Source organism: Orbicella franksi, chromosome 3 (genome assembly GCF_964199315.1).
Source record: "Orbicella franksi chromosome 3, jaOrbFran1.1, whole genome shotgun sequence".
In the NCBI taxonomy this organism is placed as follows: domain Eukaryota; kingdom Metazoa; phylum Cnidaria; class Anthozoa; order Scleractinia; family Merulinidae; genus Orbicella; species Orbicella franksi.
The window spans coordinates 17,001,898-17,018,769 of record NC_138147.1 but is presented as its reverse complement, the minus strand read 5'-3'; the positions used below and the strand labels follow the sequence as shown (position 1 = coordinate 17,018,769).

Genomic DNA, 16,872 nt, shown 5'->3' with positions numbered 1-16,872 from the left:
ATCAAAAAAAAAGAGAAAGAAACACATTTCAGCTTCAAACTTTTGCACACTTGTGGGGTTTTTTTTCTGACAAGAAGTTCAAGCACATTATCAACGTAACCAGAGTCTGACAGGTCTGCTTCTGTAACTGGAAACAGGCTAGTGGAATCAGAAAAAAGAGAAAGAAACACATTTCAGCATCAAACTTGTGGGTTTTTTTTCTTTTTAGCAATTAGAGTATAGTACTTACTTTTGTGTGTTGCTGCCATAGTACTTGCTGAACATGGTTCCCTCTCTTGTGTTCATGTTGTTAATGTTCCCTCTTATCGTGTTGATCTCTCCATTGTGGGCTAGATATCTGAAACAGCAAACAGGGAACTATTGTCAAGGCTATAGTGCAACAACATTCTTAAATGAAGAACATACTAATACAAAATTTGGCTAGGAAAGCGCATTCCAGGTATGTAAATCCCTTTAACTCAACGTGTCTCATTGCTGCACATTGAAATAGTATTGCATCTTGCTCCCAGCTGAGCTGCTTAGTTCATTACAGTGTATGTTTATTCTCATCACCTGTCCTCTAGAAAATATATTGCAATCGTAAGGAAAAGTTAGATTTCAATCAGACTCGAGTCAGATTAAAGGGTTACTTAGAAACATGTAGCAATCAAATGTTCCAGGAAGCATAATTTATTCAAAATGGCTTCACTGTAACATTACATGTTCTTAAAACAAAACTTATTATATTTTTAAACAATTACTGCTTGAAGAAATTAAATTTTACTATGGTGTACTAGCTACTACAATGAACTTCAAATTACAAACTTAGCAGAACAAACCTGTTTGGATGAGCTCTCTCCCAACTTGGAAATGTGTTTGTTGAAAATCTACCATGAACCAAGGCAAAGTGGGTCCTGCATCAAGATATTTACCAACATGTATCATTATGGAAAATAGCTATTATCAGAAATCAAATAATGTAAATTTTCCTTTTGCTTTTCCCCAAAAAGAACAACCAACAATTGTACAAAGTGGAAGGCAAAGCCCATTTCTGGGAAGTTTCCATACCAAACATTAATTTGCACAAAAAAAGCATAGCTATAAAACATGTTTTATAATGTGAGTTCACTGACCTACATGCACTGTAAATGGTGCTCAATATCATACAAAACAATTTTCTCACCAGTAATCCTCAGAGTGTAGATCAGGAAAAAAACCTTTAAGCTGTGTTGGTTTCAACATTCCCTGAAAAAAAGATAAAAAAAAAAAAACAGATCAAGCAACTATTATCAGCTGACTTAGTTGACTTTAAAGGATGACTAACATAGCAATCCTATCTGTTTAAGAATTATACCTTATAGACAATTGTGTCACAGGATAAGCTGCAGATATAAAATCGTCGATTTTTTGTGCCAATCCTATTTGATGCCATTTTTCTTAAGAGATAAACCTAGAGAAAAAATAAATTAAATTAAAAATACAAGAGTGAGACTGGAAGAGTGACATGTCCAAAAGTCTGCAAAGCACTATTAGGATCTTCCACAAATAATGAAATTAAAGAACCAATTGGAAATCTTTTTCATCAGCAAATGTTATAGAACCCATGAATTGCCCTAACCTGGGCACCTAAGGACAGAGGAGTAGAGGTTGACCAAAAGAGACATGGAGGAGAACTGTAGAGGGAAAGGGGTAGAAAATAGGCTTTGCCACCTGGAATGAAGCTGTCACCATTACAGTAGCTAAGGGAATCCCCTGACAGAAAAACCCTGGTCCTCCAGGTTGGGGGTTGAGCAGTAGGTTAACCCCCTACTCACATAAAACTCTCATGGTTACAGGAACATCTACAGGAATTCGCATCACTCAACCAGTCTTGGGTGCAAGAGAATCAATCTCAGACGGGATATAAATTATGCATTACAGCCAAACCCACAACGTGGACGCTGCAGGGCCGAACCGATTACTCACACCCAGGACTACTACCAAGCTTGAGACATTGGAATGTTAGAACCATGTTCGAGGCTGGAAGAGCTCAACAGATTGCAAACAAAATGAGTAGATACAAAATCAATCTACTCGGTATCAGCAAAACAAGATGGACCAAGTCTGGAAAGTTTCAGTTAGAATCTGGCCAAACTACCCTCTATTCTGGACACGAAGATGACCATGCGAGGCACACACATGGAGTATCTTTAATACAAATGTAAAATCAGTTGTGATGTACGGAGCTGAAACTTGGATAGTAATGAAGAAAATCTCAGATAAAATCCAAGCCTTCACAAATCAGTGCCTACACAACATCCCTAGGGAAAGATGGCCGAACACCGTCAGCAACAAAGAGCTACTAGCAAAAATCCAGGAAGAGAAGATGAAGACCCAAATCAGAAGAAAGAAGTGGAATTGGAGTGGCCACACATTAAGAAAACCACACAACAGCGTAACTAAACAGGCACTCTTCTGGAACCCTCAAGGCAAACGAAACTGTGGTAGGCCGAAAAACAATTGGAGAAGATCAGCTGAACAAGAACTGCAGCAAATAGGCCTGCAATGGACCCAAATTGAATGACGAGCTCAGCACAGAGCAGTGGAAGAAAACTGCATGACCTATGCTCCACGTAGGAACCAAAGGACTATATATACCTGTTTCTTGAATGTTTCCTGGTCCAGTGAGCTTATCACAAACACCTGCAAGTGAATATTTAAATTCATAATGTATATCAAAATTCCATTTATGAAAAGAGGAACCCATTACTTGGCTTTGCTCAGAGGGAACAAAATTTAAGCTGATGCAGTTTACTGCTCTCATTACATTCTACTTTGATCACACTGTATATATTAAGCAGAAATACTTCCTGAAAGGCAAAACTCACCCTAATACATAAGCCTACATGTAACGCGTTAATATCAAATTGCACTATTTACATTACCTGTCTCATTAGTGGCTGACTTTCCGCAGCAGTTTTTCCAATCATACTGTTATCAAATGGTACATCCCTCCAACCCAGAACCTAACCATGAACAAGATTAAAATCAATAGTTAGCTTTTAGAAGGAAAATGTACTTATTCCTGTGATCAAAAAGACATGAAATGATCAAGAACTCCTTCCATACCTCAATTTGACATTCTTTTGCAAGTCCTGCAAACATGTCTTCACATACTTTGGCCTGCAGAGTTAAAACAAACAAGAGAAATATATATCACTAAAGACATATTGCTTGCATGTCCTGGCATGTATTCCCCCTTATCCACTCTACCTCTTGGCTGTTCATCTTTACTTGGGTGTTACTAATTGAATTCCTGAGACATGGATTTTTTTAATTTTTCAGTGCATGCAGTTACACTACTTACAATGCATCAGTTACTTACAATACAATATGGACATTACTCACAAGCTGCAGATACATACATCCATGATACAACATCAACACTACTTACAATACTACATCTACTACTAACAAATACTAACATAACATAGAAAAAAAACACATGGAAGACATGATAATTTGGCAGAACTAAAAACTCAAAACAGCTATTAAAATTCTCATTCTCCCAAACAACCACACATGCGACTCTCATCTTACTAAAACCGCAGAAAAAGGTTTCTATTTTGCAAATGTTACAAAAGCAACAATTAACACCTTTAGCGAAATTACAGCAATGGTAAAAACGTAGTGGTTGAAACATGATGCCCCTGGGTGCTAGGCTCCTTTTGTTTTGTCACACAATCCACCAGGCCTTGCCCACACAGTAACAATAAAATACTAGGACCTGTTCATATGTAATGCTCTCTTATTCATGCCGCATGCACAAGAATGTTTCAGGATATAATTTTCTTGCTTATATACTGCTATGTAGTTGAGAAAGATATCTTATTAGCACCACCCCTTTAATCGGTCAAGATTAACTGCTAATAGATCTAGTTAGTTTATAGTACAGCTTTACCTAGCCTTATGTGCCTACTGACACAATCAGAAGAGATGATGACTGCTTTTCCTATTGGTTGAACTTTGAGACACTGCACTTGCAATTTAAGTCTGTAGAACACTTTCCCAGGGCATTGTCCTGGCCACCATCACACAAAAGAGTAGTCTGTAACAATTATAAATTTAGTTTTGCCCACTTTCCCTTCTAGGGGAGAGGCGTAGAAGTCTGCATATGAGCCTAGAGGCTCATCAGGCCGGTGCTTATCTCCGGTTTCAGTAGCATGAAGCGACTAGAAGTATTTCTACTCCCCCCTGGATGGGATGCTAAGTCCACTGCACGGTTACCCCCAGCATTGAATTAGCTGGTACCCATTTATACACCTGGGTAGAGAGAAGCACTGCAAGAATTAAGTTTCTTGCCCAAGAACACAACACAATGTCCCCAGCCAGGGCTCAAACCTGGACCGCTCGATCCGAAGTCCAGTGTAACAATGAGGGCACTGGGCCTCCCACTGGGAGAGAGGAAGAGAGACCTGTTATTACTCACGCTTCCGTAGGAAACAAGCCTGAATCTAAAAATGAAAGCTGTTTTTCTTGGGCCACAAATGGGGGGTCATGGTTCCCCGTGGCAGTGCATGAGGAAACTAGGGATGAGAATTGCTTCAGCTTAGTGATCGTATGCTTGCTCTTTTTGAACAACATAATTTACATAATACTGTGTTTTGCGAAGAAAGCATTGGAAAGAATCATGCCTTATACACTCATCTCACAGGGATGTGGAGCATTTTCAGAACATTTCGGTCCATGAATTTTTTAGCTTAAAGCTAGCAAAAGTTTGTGCTAGTTCTCACAAAATATAAAATGAACCATAAATACTATAAACTAAATTGAGAAACTACGACGCTGAGACAACACCTCAGATGTTGAAAAAATTCAAGAATCTTCGGGAACAGAACTTCGAAGGTGGAAGCAAACAACATGTGATGAGATAAAGAGGATAATCAACAAGGCAATTTAAATAGTAAATATCAGAGCTTAACTGTTAAATATCCTGGTTCTTTTCTTTGTTTTATTGTGTTCAATACCTGTAACTTTAGCAAAATTTGATATTGCGATATGAAGCCCAAGTGAACAATTTTGGAGCATCTAGTTTTGCCAAAAAAAAAATTGGGGTCACTCTTTGTTGTTTGGTTAAGTTTCATCAAGCTTTTAGCATTGCTTGTATCTTGTCATCTCCTATCTTTGCCTTAAGCTTGACCAATCCAGCCCCTCAGTGCTGGGAGGGGAGATAACAAAGGCTCTGCCAATACTCTTGTTCCATCCCCACACTAATGTGGAATAAGTGAGGCTTTTATTTTGTGTGCATAACCTGAAGGTATGTACAACTTGCCACAGGGCTGTTTCCCCGACTACTACTACAGCATGTTGTCTGTGTCTTTTGTTATTGTGATCTGATTGCATTACTTTCTAAGCTTACTGTTACCATGTAGAATTGTAACTTTAATCAATATTTATACATACTTGTGCCTTTTTGGTATGCTTCAGGAGCATGTCAGGTGAGTTAAGTCGAGCCGTGGTTCGTATTTTCAAGAGACGTAGTTGAGCCAAAATATCCATGGCAACAAAATAACGAGCCTGATATGCTGCCGAGGCATACCCAAAAGGTATGACTAGGTATTTACCATACCCAAATTAAGCACAATATCATAGCCATATCAGGAAAGTGACCTGATATTGCAGGATATCAGGAAAGTAGATATGGCTTCTGATTGCAAATTTGGGTATGGTAACTGTTATAATTTAATGCAGCATTATAGGTAAACAAGCAAAAAGGATTAAAATTCAAAACCAAAATATATGCACTACCGGTAATTTAATATACTGTCTGTGAAATTTACTACATTAAAATGCATGTTTACCTTGTTTGCGTCAGTGTCAATAAAGAATATTCCAGTTGCATAATCACCAGCTGATGGCAAAGTGAATCCCAGTTTACCTTCCCTGAGAAAGAAACAGAATTAGGCCCCGTCCAGACTACGCCAGAGAAATTTGAAAACTCAGCCTTATTACTAACTAAGGTTAGCCCTCCCGTCCACACTAGTAACAACACTAAAACAGACCTCTTTGAAAATGCTCCTCAAACTGGCAGAATTTGAAAATAACAACCTTATATTTCAATGTGGAGAGAAAACAATTTGAAAATGGAGCTTTTTTGTAAACAATGAAGTCATGATTAGCCTGTGATTTTCCTAATGCATTCCCTCAAACACAAATCAAAAATGCCTGCCAATTGTTGCATTTTCAAATTTCTCCAGCGTAGTGTGGACAGAAAACATTTCACGCATTTCCAGGATGAAAATGCCACTTTTTCTCTGGTGTAGTGTGAATTGGACAGGGCCTCAGAACAGATATCCATTCAATACTTCCACATCAAACATGGTTTGTAGTCTTAAGTATTGTATCTCGTTTTCCATGATTGTAAATAATAGTGTTGTATGTAGGATTATATCTAATTAACTGTCTGATCCCAACATGAGATTGCCAGTCTCTGTGATTAGCTGGAATGCTTCATTCTTTTTGAATAACTTGGACTAACTGTACGTAGCCACACTCTACATGCACAAGTCCCAATCCCTGGATATTTTGTCCTGCATAGAGTGTGTCTGCACAGTTGTGAGGTTATTTGTGACCTGTTGAGATCAGCTACATGCAAATTGGTTTACTCACAACTACATCCTAGTTATTTTCTTAACTTCTTTTGTAACAATGTGCAATAAAAGAAAACTCCACTGTAACTAAGATCTCAGCATGTTTTATCAGCCTCAGCCTCTCCCTTCAGCTGAAAACTTCAACATATTCCCCTTGATTATTCTGTCAAAAAAGCTCATCCAATAACAAGTTTGTTTCTCATCTGTCTTGATTGAATTGACTGCCATTCCATGTGTGATAGTCAATTCCAGCATGAACACTGTTTGCATTATTGTAAATATAATTCTTACTCTATAACTCGTTCATAGAAGGCATGTGGAATTCCCGTCATAACTCCAGCACCATCTCCACAGTTCTCCTCGCATCCAACAGCTCCTCTGTGTTTCATTCTCTCCAACACTGTAAGTGCTTCGGACAAAACCTAAAAGAGAACCAGTCATCAATTTGTTTGTAGATGTAATAGGAATACATGCTTCCCAATTTGGAAATAATTAAACATGTAGATGACAAATTCTGAGGGCTGCCAGAATAGGACGAGACAACAGACAGAGTCCACTTTGGCAATAAGAGGAATTTTATAATTCCAATATTTATTTCCAATTAAACTAGGATGTAGTCATTATTACCTGTTGGCAAACATATAATAAATTAGAAACATATAATAAATTATAAAATGCAGAGTGCATGTGCTAAAGGCCAAACATCTGTTACTCAATAGAAACACACAACTAGCACATCAAGCTCTTAACGAAATGAACGCTTGAGCAAAAACAATGTACATTTGATAGTCACGTTAGACATCTTAGAGTGATTTTCCATTCTTTATCTTGTGGCATTATCTCATACTTGCTGGGGAGAACTTGAAAAAGCCTTGATCAGGCCTTCAGGTTGGATTTGCACTATGCAGTAGACCCAGAGGACATAGGATCGTTAGTAGCATTACATCACAAATTCAAAATTCACAAAGCCATATTATTACATTTATATCCAAAAAAAAACAACATTTAAGTTATATATATGGTTAGTCAGGAGCATCACTCCCAGAGGAGTCAACTATTAACTCAATAACATTTGTCTAGATTTTGGCCACATAACATTATGCAGAGGACTTTTTGTTTGCAAAATATTAGACTTTGAACCTTCAAAAATAGATGACCTTGTAACGCCATAAATATTAAGTAACAGTTGTTTTTCTTCAATTTTAATGCTTCAAAAGATTACAAGGAAACTTGTGAAACTGTTTACTCTTACGGTTCTGAAAAACAAATTAATTTGCAAATAACTAAAATCTGATTGGTTGGTTAACTTTCTCCCTTTCAGAAATAAGACAACCCCAATACCATTTATCAGTGTCATATTTTTTTTTAGCAATTTGAGCCTACAACATGAAACAACCACTGAGCATCTTTTAACCAGTTGTCAGCTCATGTCATGACATGTTTATAATAGGATTTGCCAACACTGGATACCAACCAGATTACAATGTATAGGTCAAGAATAACAATAAATTAATAACCAAACCAGGCCATGCCATGATTAAATAAGGAAACAGAAAAATTTTTTTAAAAATGCTCTAAGGTTGGGTGATGGGTAAAGACTTCTTATTTTCTTTAATTTCTTGAAAAATAGTTCAACCTAGTTTTAAATTCTTTGCAAAGAGCTAACTATATTTAATTTTTTTTTTTTTACCTTACTGACATAAACAAGGTAAAATTTGGTTCAAATGATATAAATTGTACTCATTAAGCTGGGAGAAAACATGCTACAAAAGAATTCTAACAGGCGTAGCTATATTTTTCACTGGATGTGTATCCTTGTCAAATGTGTTTTCTGCCAAGAGTTCAGACAACTGTTTTAATTAATCTTTCATGGCATCGCAGAAGTACACAAGGCAAAGTTTGGTCTAAAACCAGTCTCTTGAATGGAGCTTAAATTAGGAAACAGGCTGTACAGGCTGATGGTTTTTGTTGTTTATCAAAATAATTTCTAATATTTTGTGACCACACTGAAGTAAACAAGGCAAAATTTGGTTGCAATGAATGAAAAACTCACTGAGCAGCAAGAAAACACACTACAAAAGAATTCCAAAATGTGTAGCTATATTTTGTTTTCTGCAAAGAGTTCAACTATGTTTTAATTAATTTTTCATGCCATCATGGAATTAAACAAGGCAAAATTTGGCACATATAACATATTCTTTGAAAGGAAAGAAAACTGGATGCACAGGCTGAGGTGTTTTGTTGTATAAAATTTTAATTTTTTATGACCACACCGAAGTAAACAAGACAAAATTTGGTCCAAAAAAGTAGTCTTTGAGCACAAAGAAAACATGATGCACATGATTAAAATTTTAATTTTTTATTACCACACTGAGGTACACAAGACAAAATTTAGTATAAAAAACATACTCACTGAGCAGAGGGAAAACAGGCTGCCAAAAAAATACGATCAGGGCATGGTTATATTTTTCACAGGATGTTCACTACCAAAAACAGCTCCAACAGGTGAATGATAGTGTGCGACAAAAATACACTTCCACAAGACAGGCCTCGCAATTGATTGGTGTCTGACACTATGCTTGTTATGATAAGACAGGCATAAGTCTTTACCCAAAACAAGGCCACTAAAAGGAATGCAATCAACTGAGTTGCAAACAATTTAAAAGTGCTCAGCTTTAAAATAAAAAAATAGGAATATGGTAAAATTAAATTATTTCTATAAGAAAAATTAAGACAATACCACAGAAATAAATGTGATCAGGCAATTGTGAGATAGTTTTGTATCTCGATAACAAAAACAAAGCATGTTCTACTACTGACAACAGGTTCACCGAGGTGATATTACCAGCGAGAATCACCATGGAACGTGCAAGTGTTAGATTATTTGAGTACAAACAAAGAACTGCTATCACAACAATACACGAACAGAAAATGGGTCCAAAATTATCACGTTAAATGAAATTAACCAAGGCTATTGTTAGACATAACCCTTACACCGCATTCCCAGACGGTGGTCAGGTTAATTTCATATTAAGAAAACGAAAACAAAGACTGACTTTTCAGAATAACAACTACCGACCTCAGTAATATTTAATGACTGGACGAGGAGAAAATTCACTGCACAAATAAAAGGAAACGACTAAATTCAATAAAGTAACATATTTGTGAAAAAAATTCTCCAAGAACTAAAGTAGAAAATTTGGGGAAAACATAGGTGGTCTTGTTACTGTACAAATAAGTATGTATGTAAAACTGCTGAACAGTTACCACACAGATCGATTGATTTGGGCAGACTACTTCTAAATCAGTTGTCTCCCTGAATGGAAACGGGCGTTTGAAATATCGGCAGATTTTATACTGAACCACTGCTTTGGTTTGTAATATTGTACAAAGCCTTGTCATACTAACTTTGCAAAGTAAATAACTTAACTAAAGCTTAGCTTGCTGAGGCTAATGTTTACACTCCAAATACGGTTCACTTGAAAATACGAAACGTCGCATTTTCGAACGATTGTAAGCTCTTCAGATTCCAGCACCAGGGAGATAGAAGACTTCTCATGAGTCAGTTCAAAAATAGTAGAAGTTTTCCTACCTGAAAGCTCTTCTCTCCATTGATTTTCGCCACAAATCCAACTCCACATGCTTCTTTCTCAAAATCCGGCGAATAAAGCCCTTGTTTCGGCGGATAGCCGTGTTTCGGCCGCACCATATTTCTTTCTTAGAGTTATTCCTTTTGGTGCTATAACAACTTATAATTCGACGAAAAACATAAAATTAACTGTACACACTTGTACACGCTCTGCCTGCGATCTAGCCCAGACGAAGAAGTCGCGTGTACGGTTGTTGTTGGTTTAGGAGGCAGTGATCGGACTTTGGCGCTACACGTGAGTTGCACGCATGTGTTCTTTCACGAAGAGCAAGCCAATCAAATTAACTTCCGGTGATTTGTAAACACTAAAAAAACTAAACTGAAAAGTAAGAATAAATGTTTAATTTACCCAACTAAGCTTGTTTTAATTACCTGTATTTCTCAGTACGGGCGGTGTAATGCAAACTACACTGTTTACTCATAAACCATTTATGTATAAACCATTTACGTGCAGTGAAGGAAGACTGTTTGCACGCGATTATACTAGCCAAGTAATTTTCCGGTTCGCACCCCCTAGCATGCACAACGAATCATGTCGAGCGATTATAAACACGTACACGAACTTGAAAAAGAAGCGTCCAAGGAAAGATTTTCATTCTTATAATTCAAAATGGCGGCCTTCCTTTGCAAGTTAGCCAATATATTAACAAAGTATTCTCAATTTCATTTTCACGTTGATATTGGTCTTGGTCATGCAAGACCTCGCAACTATTAGGCGTTTGCGTAACGACCATTTTCCTCAAAAGAGTCAGAGAGGTCACTTATCAAGGTTTCGTCAAGCAGGCATGCAGGAGAAAAATGCGAGGTTATTTATGGCTGGTCCTACAGTAAATTTCCATGATCAACACGGTTTTCTTTAATAAGGCGGTGTCTTTACATTTCTTTCCGCAGAGAGGTCCAAGAGCTGGGACAGTGAGGAAAGACAAATTTCAACTAAAAGCAACCAGATAGATATATACAATTCCAAAAATCTTCTGTATGAACATCCACAGTACGTTGTGCAATGCTTAAGTCAGTAAATTTCCATGTCATGCCCTCACGCGCGGTGAATTTCCACTGTCGCGTTATTTTACGCGGGTTTATTATCGGGTCGGGAATATAAAGCACGGGTATCCTAAGCTTCTCCGGTTGCGTAACATCGTAAATATAAGAGTTTTGCAGGAAAGTAACCAGAGTAACGCGGATCATTTATAAAAGTTCGAAATATGGAAAAGAATTTCAGTAAGCTTCTCTTCTGTGTTTCTAGTCAGTATAGTCTGTTTACATAACATATCGCGAGGAAAACAGCTGGTGAAACTAAACTGACTCCCTGGAACTGTTTTGAAACAACCCCAAAACGCTACCGAAACACAAGTAGCATACAGAATGGTCGAAGCAAGTCATTCTTATTGAATTTCTTTTCCATATTTCGAACTGCGTGTGTCATATATCAGATCGTTACATTCCTATACAAACTTTAAATTATTTACGTTCTGTTTCCGCGCAACTGAATGACATTTAGGGCAGCCAAGGTGTTTGGGCCACCCGTGAATAAAGTACAGAGCAAATGTCACAGTGGAAGGCTTGTGTCCGCAGAAAAAAATTCAAAGTGGTTCAGTTTTTTCTTCAGTTCAGACGCAAGCACTCCGTGCTGATTTGCTGTATTTGATATTACGCGCGACCGACGCCATTCAGGTAATTCAGGTAGGACAGAACGTCCTTGTGCCGGCATTTCCCAAATTGCGACATGTACGCAAATAACCAGTACGTTCAAAGTCCATCTGCTCTTTCAAACAAAAGATGCTTACATCTTACAAAGGGTCATTTACTTTTTCGTCTCCGTTCCAAACATATTTTGTTTTACTGGGTATAACTCAACAAAGCTTTTTTCAGTTCAGGTACCTAAGCTTGCTATACACCCAGGTGAGCTGTACACTGCGAATTCAAGTACTTGTCATTGCTCCCGGTCGCGTTGTTCACGGGCTTCGTTTCTTTTCTTTTTTCCCGTACAACACAATAAAATCCAATATAATAAAGGTTTATTCAGGATAAATGAATAGATGTGACGAGTTATGATAGAGTAAGACAAAAAAACAAAAAAACAAAGCAACGACGAATACGTCAGCGAGACAGCGACAACAAAAGTATAATAAATAGGCAACCTTAATTAAGGGCTTTCGGGCCCAAAATGTTCCCACGTTCAGAATTTTTTCAAAAATTGCAGGTAAAGATCAACTTATGCCAAAAAGCAAAAAGAAATGGGGGGTCGCTAAGTCTATTAGGCAACGTTTTGCAGCTGACATGGCTGATGTCGTTCCTTGAGGCATAAAAAAGTAGTCTTACCCATTCACATCCCAGAAAAACTTCGATCGCACGAGAGCAGAAAAGGCGAAATATTTGTAACTTCTCACCTACTGAATTTTTTTTTTTTACTTTTTGTTAAAATGGGGAAGACAGTAAAGGATTTGATCTATGAAAGGAAGGAAGACTAGGAAGACCATTTAAGAGAGTAAACTGCAGGTGATGTTGACGCAACCGGTGGGAAGAAATCTAAACAAGTATAAGCCTTGGTACTAGTTGAAAACGCCCTGATTTCACTTACAATTGCAAACGCAGCTAAACAGTTTCTTTGGAAACTGAAAACTTCGCTTAACTTCGTCTGCAGAGCCTTCATTCCTACTGGCCAAGGATTCTAACCAAGCTTAAACAGGTTCCTGGAGCAATGCAAGAAGATAGATGCATTATCAGTTTTTTTTGGCGGGGGGGGGGGGGGAGGGGGGAAGGTACTAATGCGCATGCGTATTTAAATGGTCAGGCACAATTGGTCCCACAGGTCTTGTCGCACCGCGTTCAACATACCCTTGATCTATCCATTTCCGGTAACTCTGGTTTTCCTTCAATACGCACAAATCTTTCGCCTTTTACTAAAGATTTCCGTGGAGGAGAACAACTGAATGAGTCTATAGACTAATTTTTCGTAGCCCTGCCTTTTGGCGGGGCCTCAAATAACCAAGAGAGCACAGAATACAGTTTACGAGTTTCAGTACCTTGCGCACCTCAAAATCTATTCGTCTTCCTGCGCCGGGTTAGTTGAACGTTTCTATTCAACGGAAATATGATTAGAGGTTTATATGAAATAATTCATATATGAACTGCGGTTGTAGATGAAAGTGAAGAATGATCATCGTAGTTACTTTTCCAATTTAAGCAATTGGAAGGAAGAAGCCTGAAAAAAAAAATCAGGGCTTCAACGGGATTCGAACCCGTGACCTCCGCGAATACCGGTGCGATGCTCTACCAACTGAGCTATGAAGCCACACATTGGGAGCGAGGTCAATTAATTGAGTTCCTTCCAATTGCTTAAATTGGAAAAGTAACTGCGAAGATCATTCTTCACTTTCATCTACAACCGCAGTTCATATATGAATTATTTCATATAAACCTCACATCATTTCACTCCTCACGGGAAGATATGAACTCAATTAATTGACCTCGCTCCCAATGTGTGGCTTCATAGCTCAGTTGGTAGAGCATCGCACCGGTATTCGCGGAGGTCACGGGTTCGAATCCCGTTGAAGCCCTGATTTTTTGCAGGCTTCTTCCTTCCAATTGCTTAAATTGGAAAAGTAACTGCAATGATCATTCTTCACTTTCATCTACAACCGCAGTTCATATATGAATTATTTCATATAAACCTCACATCATTTCACTCCTCACGGGAAGATATGAACTCAATTAATTGACCTCGCTCCCAATGTGTGGTTTCATAGCTCAGTTGGTAGAGCATCGCACCGGTATTCGCGGAGGTCACGGGTTCGAATCCCGTTGAAGCCCTGATTTTTTGCAGGCTTCTTCCTTCCAATTGCTTAAATTGGAAAAGTAACTGCAATGATCATTCTTCACTTTCATCTACAACCGCAGTTCATATATGAATTATTTCATATAAACCTCACATCATTTCACTCCTCACGGGAAGATATGAACTCAATTAATTGACCTCGCTCCCAATGTGTGGCTTCATAGCTCAGTTGGTAGAGCATCGCACCGGTATTCGCGGAGGTCACGGGTTCGAATCCCGTTGAAGCCCTGATTTTTTGCAGGCTTCTTCCTTCCAATTGCTTAAATTGGAAAAGTAACTGCGATGATCATTCTTCACTTTCGGAAATATGATTGCCTGAAAAAGCATTTATCAGCCACAAACGTATCATTTGTTCCTGTAGAGAGAAATTCAACGTTAGTCAGGTGTTTGTCACGGTCCGGCTGGCCCAAGGTAGCCTTTTGGCACGTCATCAAGTATATTCTCTTGGGTGTAGCTCTTACACATAACTGTCCAAAGCACTTAACGGCGATACAATCCATTATTTTTATGGCTAGCTCCATGAGCGGACAAGATGAACCAAATCCTACGCTGTGATTGGCTACCCAAGCGGACAAGATGGCGCTATCTTGCCCGCTCGGGACCACCCGCTGTAACCCGCAAGAAACATTTTCCCGAAAGCCATATAATAAATCCTTTATTGACCAAGTTTGTTTGGTCAAAATGGCTGGATATTGGCTTGGAAAAGCACTTGGCCAATACCCAACCATCAAGACCTCACCCTTGGTCAATAACCCACATATATTCTAATGATAACAATGAAGCGAGGCTGATTACTACGTAGCCGCGAGCAGGCTCACCTTCGAGTCACGCGCGCGAGCGGCGAAGAGCAAAGCGATCAGGCGGGAAGGAGTCTGGTGAAGAGGCGAAAAAAAGTGAAAGTGAACTTTCTCGTCTCGCGGCTTCGCCGCTCGATTTCGCGCCCGCAGCCACGCCGCGCGCGCTTGTATTCCAACGTGACCCTGCTTGCAGGCCAATTACTACGTAGAAAGTTTAACGGGACAACGACATGATAGAGTCCAAACTGAAAGCCAAGAATTGCAACCGTGGACGGTTTCGACCTAGTTGGGTCTCGTCAGCACGGTGTAGCTGCAGCAAGAAGTAAAGCAACCAGCTGGTTGACCGATCGTCTATTGAATGCACATGGTAATGACCTCAGATGAAACTCAAATCCCGTGATATGTTTGCGGATTGGCCAATATCACATGATGCATCTTACGCAAAAGTTGAAACTAACTGAAATTAAAACAGAATTACTAATTAGAAAGGTTAATGAAACTTAATATATATATACAGATAAAAAATTACTGGCGTTACGAGTATGAAAGGTTAACGCTCAAAACGTCAGCTTCATAACCTTGCTGTGGCGTTTAAATTACTTTTATCAGCTTCAAATCAATAAACAGGACAAAAGGCTAAAGGCTGGTTCCATATGATCGCGATCGCTGAAAAAATGTTCAGCAATCGTGACGATGATATGGAAACCGGTAGTCGTAACGATCGCTCACCTTTTTCTGAAGCGATCGCAGGGATCGGCCAGTAACCACGACTTTATTTGTTACGTTCAGTGATGCACGTGCACGTAAAAAAGTCGCTAGACTTCATCTCCAGAGCATTCATTTCTATTGGTCAAGGATTCCAAACAAGGCTCTGGAGCAGTGTATGTGTTATCATTCTCTTGCATGCTAATGCGCATGCGTATTTAAATAACGATTAAGACAGTCAAGTTATATTTGTCCCACAGGTCTTGCCGCACCACGTTCAAAATACCACCGAACGACTGTATTAGTTGATAGCTCTGGTTTTCCTTCAGCACGCACAAATCTTTCGCCTTTTACTAAAGATTTCCGTGGAGGAGAACAACCAAATGAGTCTATAGACTAATTTTTCGTCGCCCTACCTCATGGCGGGGCTCCCGATAATTACGCGTAAAGAGTATTCAAACATTAGCTAGTACCTCGTTTTATACATTAAGTGCCGCATTATCTGCATCGCCAGGTCGGTTGATGAACATTTCAAATTCGACTGAATTAAGATTGACTGGTCGAAATATTTTGTCTTCTCAGCCACACATTTAGTTAGCGTTATTTGTTCCTGTATAGGGAAACATTCATTTTTGCTTAGGTGTTTTGCTATCGCAGGTCACGGTCCGGTTGGCCCCGGCCTTTTGGCACGTCATTATATTCTCCTGGGTGGGGAGAGGTACCGTGGAAGACTGAACCGAATGTTTTTACCAGGAATACCGTGTGACTCCTGAAAAGTGACTCCCGACCTTCTTCCTTCGTGGTGTCGTTTTATCTTCGTCAGTGTTCTGTATAACAAAAAAACCACGGTAAAACTATTTTATTTTATTTTTTTCATTAGTTTTTCTTTTTTTTTTTTGGATAACCTTGTTCGTTTTCGAACTTTCAGACAGTAGTAAAACTACAAAGGTAATTCTTTGAAACTAATCTTTTCACATTTACAAAGTTTGACAACGGGGTTCCGCTAACTATATCACTATGCTGATCGTGTATCTTTTATTCCGCTCCCAGTACAAAATTTCACCCACGGACAGACACAAGGATGACATCAATGCTACGACAATAGAATGCATGTAATCAGGAAGCGGTCAATGTTTTCTCTTGCATTTATTAGGAGCCCCGCCGAAAGGCAGGGCGACGAAAAATTAGTCTATAGACTCATTCAGTTGTTCTCCTCCACGGAAATCTTTAGTAAAAGGCGAAAGATTTGCGTTATGAAGATCGGATCCATGTCTA

At 38.8% G+C, this 16,872-nt stretch overlaps 2 protein-coding genes and 3 non-coding genes across 5 annotated transcripts in view; 3 read left to right on the top strand and 2 right to left on the bottom strand.

The window, feature by feature from the left end:
* The window catches only part of LOC145481582 (TP53-regulated inhibitor of apoptosis 1-like), a 137,451-nt gene extending 128,449 nt beyond the window's left edge, over positions 1-9,002 (top strand). Inside the window, exon 3 of the transcript XR_014048660.1 lies at positions 8,993-9,002. The gene's annotated coding sequence lies outside the window, so the exon portion shown is untranslated. The remainder of the gene's footprint in view (positions 1-8,992) is intronic.
* The window catches only part of LOC145481563 (uncharacterized), a 36,454-nt gene extending 25,657 nt beyond the window's left edge, over positions 1-10,797 (bottom strand). Inside the window, exons 1-10 of the mRNA XM_081460065.1 lie at positions 10,201-10,797; positions 6,900-7,030; positions 5,820-5,901; positions 3,088-3,141; positions 2,904-2,984; positions 2,617-2,661; positions 1,334-1,429; positions 1,163-1,224; positions 819-893; positions 230-337 (exon numbers count right to left, since the gene is read on the bottom strand). Of these exons, the coding sequence (XP_081316191.1) occupies positions 230-337; positions 819-893; positions 1,163-1,224; positions 1,334-1,429; positions 2,617-2,661; positions 2,904-2,984; positions 3,088-3,141; positions 5,820-5,901; positions 6,900-7,030; positions 10,201-10,317 (851 nt within the window). The 5' untranslated portion in view covers positions 10,318-10,797. The remainder of the gene's footprint in view (positions 1-229; positions 338-818; positions 894-1,162; positions 1,225-1,333; positions 1,430-2,616; positions 2,662-2,903; positions 2,985-3,087; positions 3,142-5,819; positions 5,902-6,899; positions 7,031-10,200) is intronic.
* Positions 10,798-13,116: 2,319 nt separating this feature from the next.
* LOC145483189 (U5 spliceosomal RNA) lies at positions 13,117-13,237 on the top strand. The gene has a single exon (XR_014048889.1). It is a non-coding gene; the product is annotated as a U5 spliceosomal RNA (small nuclear RNA).
* A 2,669-nt stretch (positions 13,238-15,906) lies between these two features.
* Positions 15,907-16,027, top strand: LOC145483194 (U5 spliceosomal RNA). The gene has a single exon (XR_014048893.1). It is a non-coding gene; the product is annotated as a U5 spliceosomal RNA (small nuclear RNA).
* A 724-nt stretch (positions 16,028-16,751) lies between these two features.
* Positions 16,752-16,872, bottom strand: LOC145483195 (U5 spliceosomal RNA). The gene has a single exon (XR_014048894.1). It is a non-coding gene; the product is annotated as a U5 spliceosomal RNA (small nuclear RNA).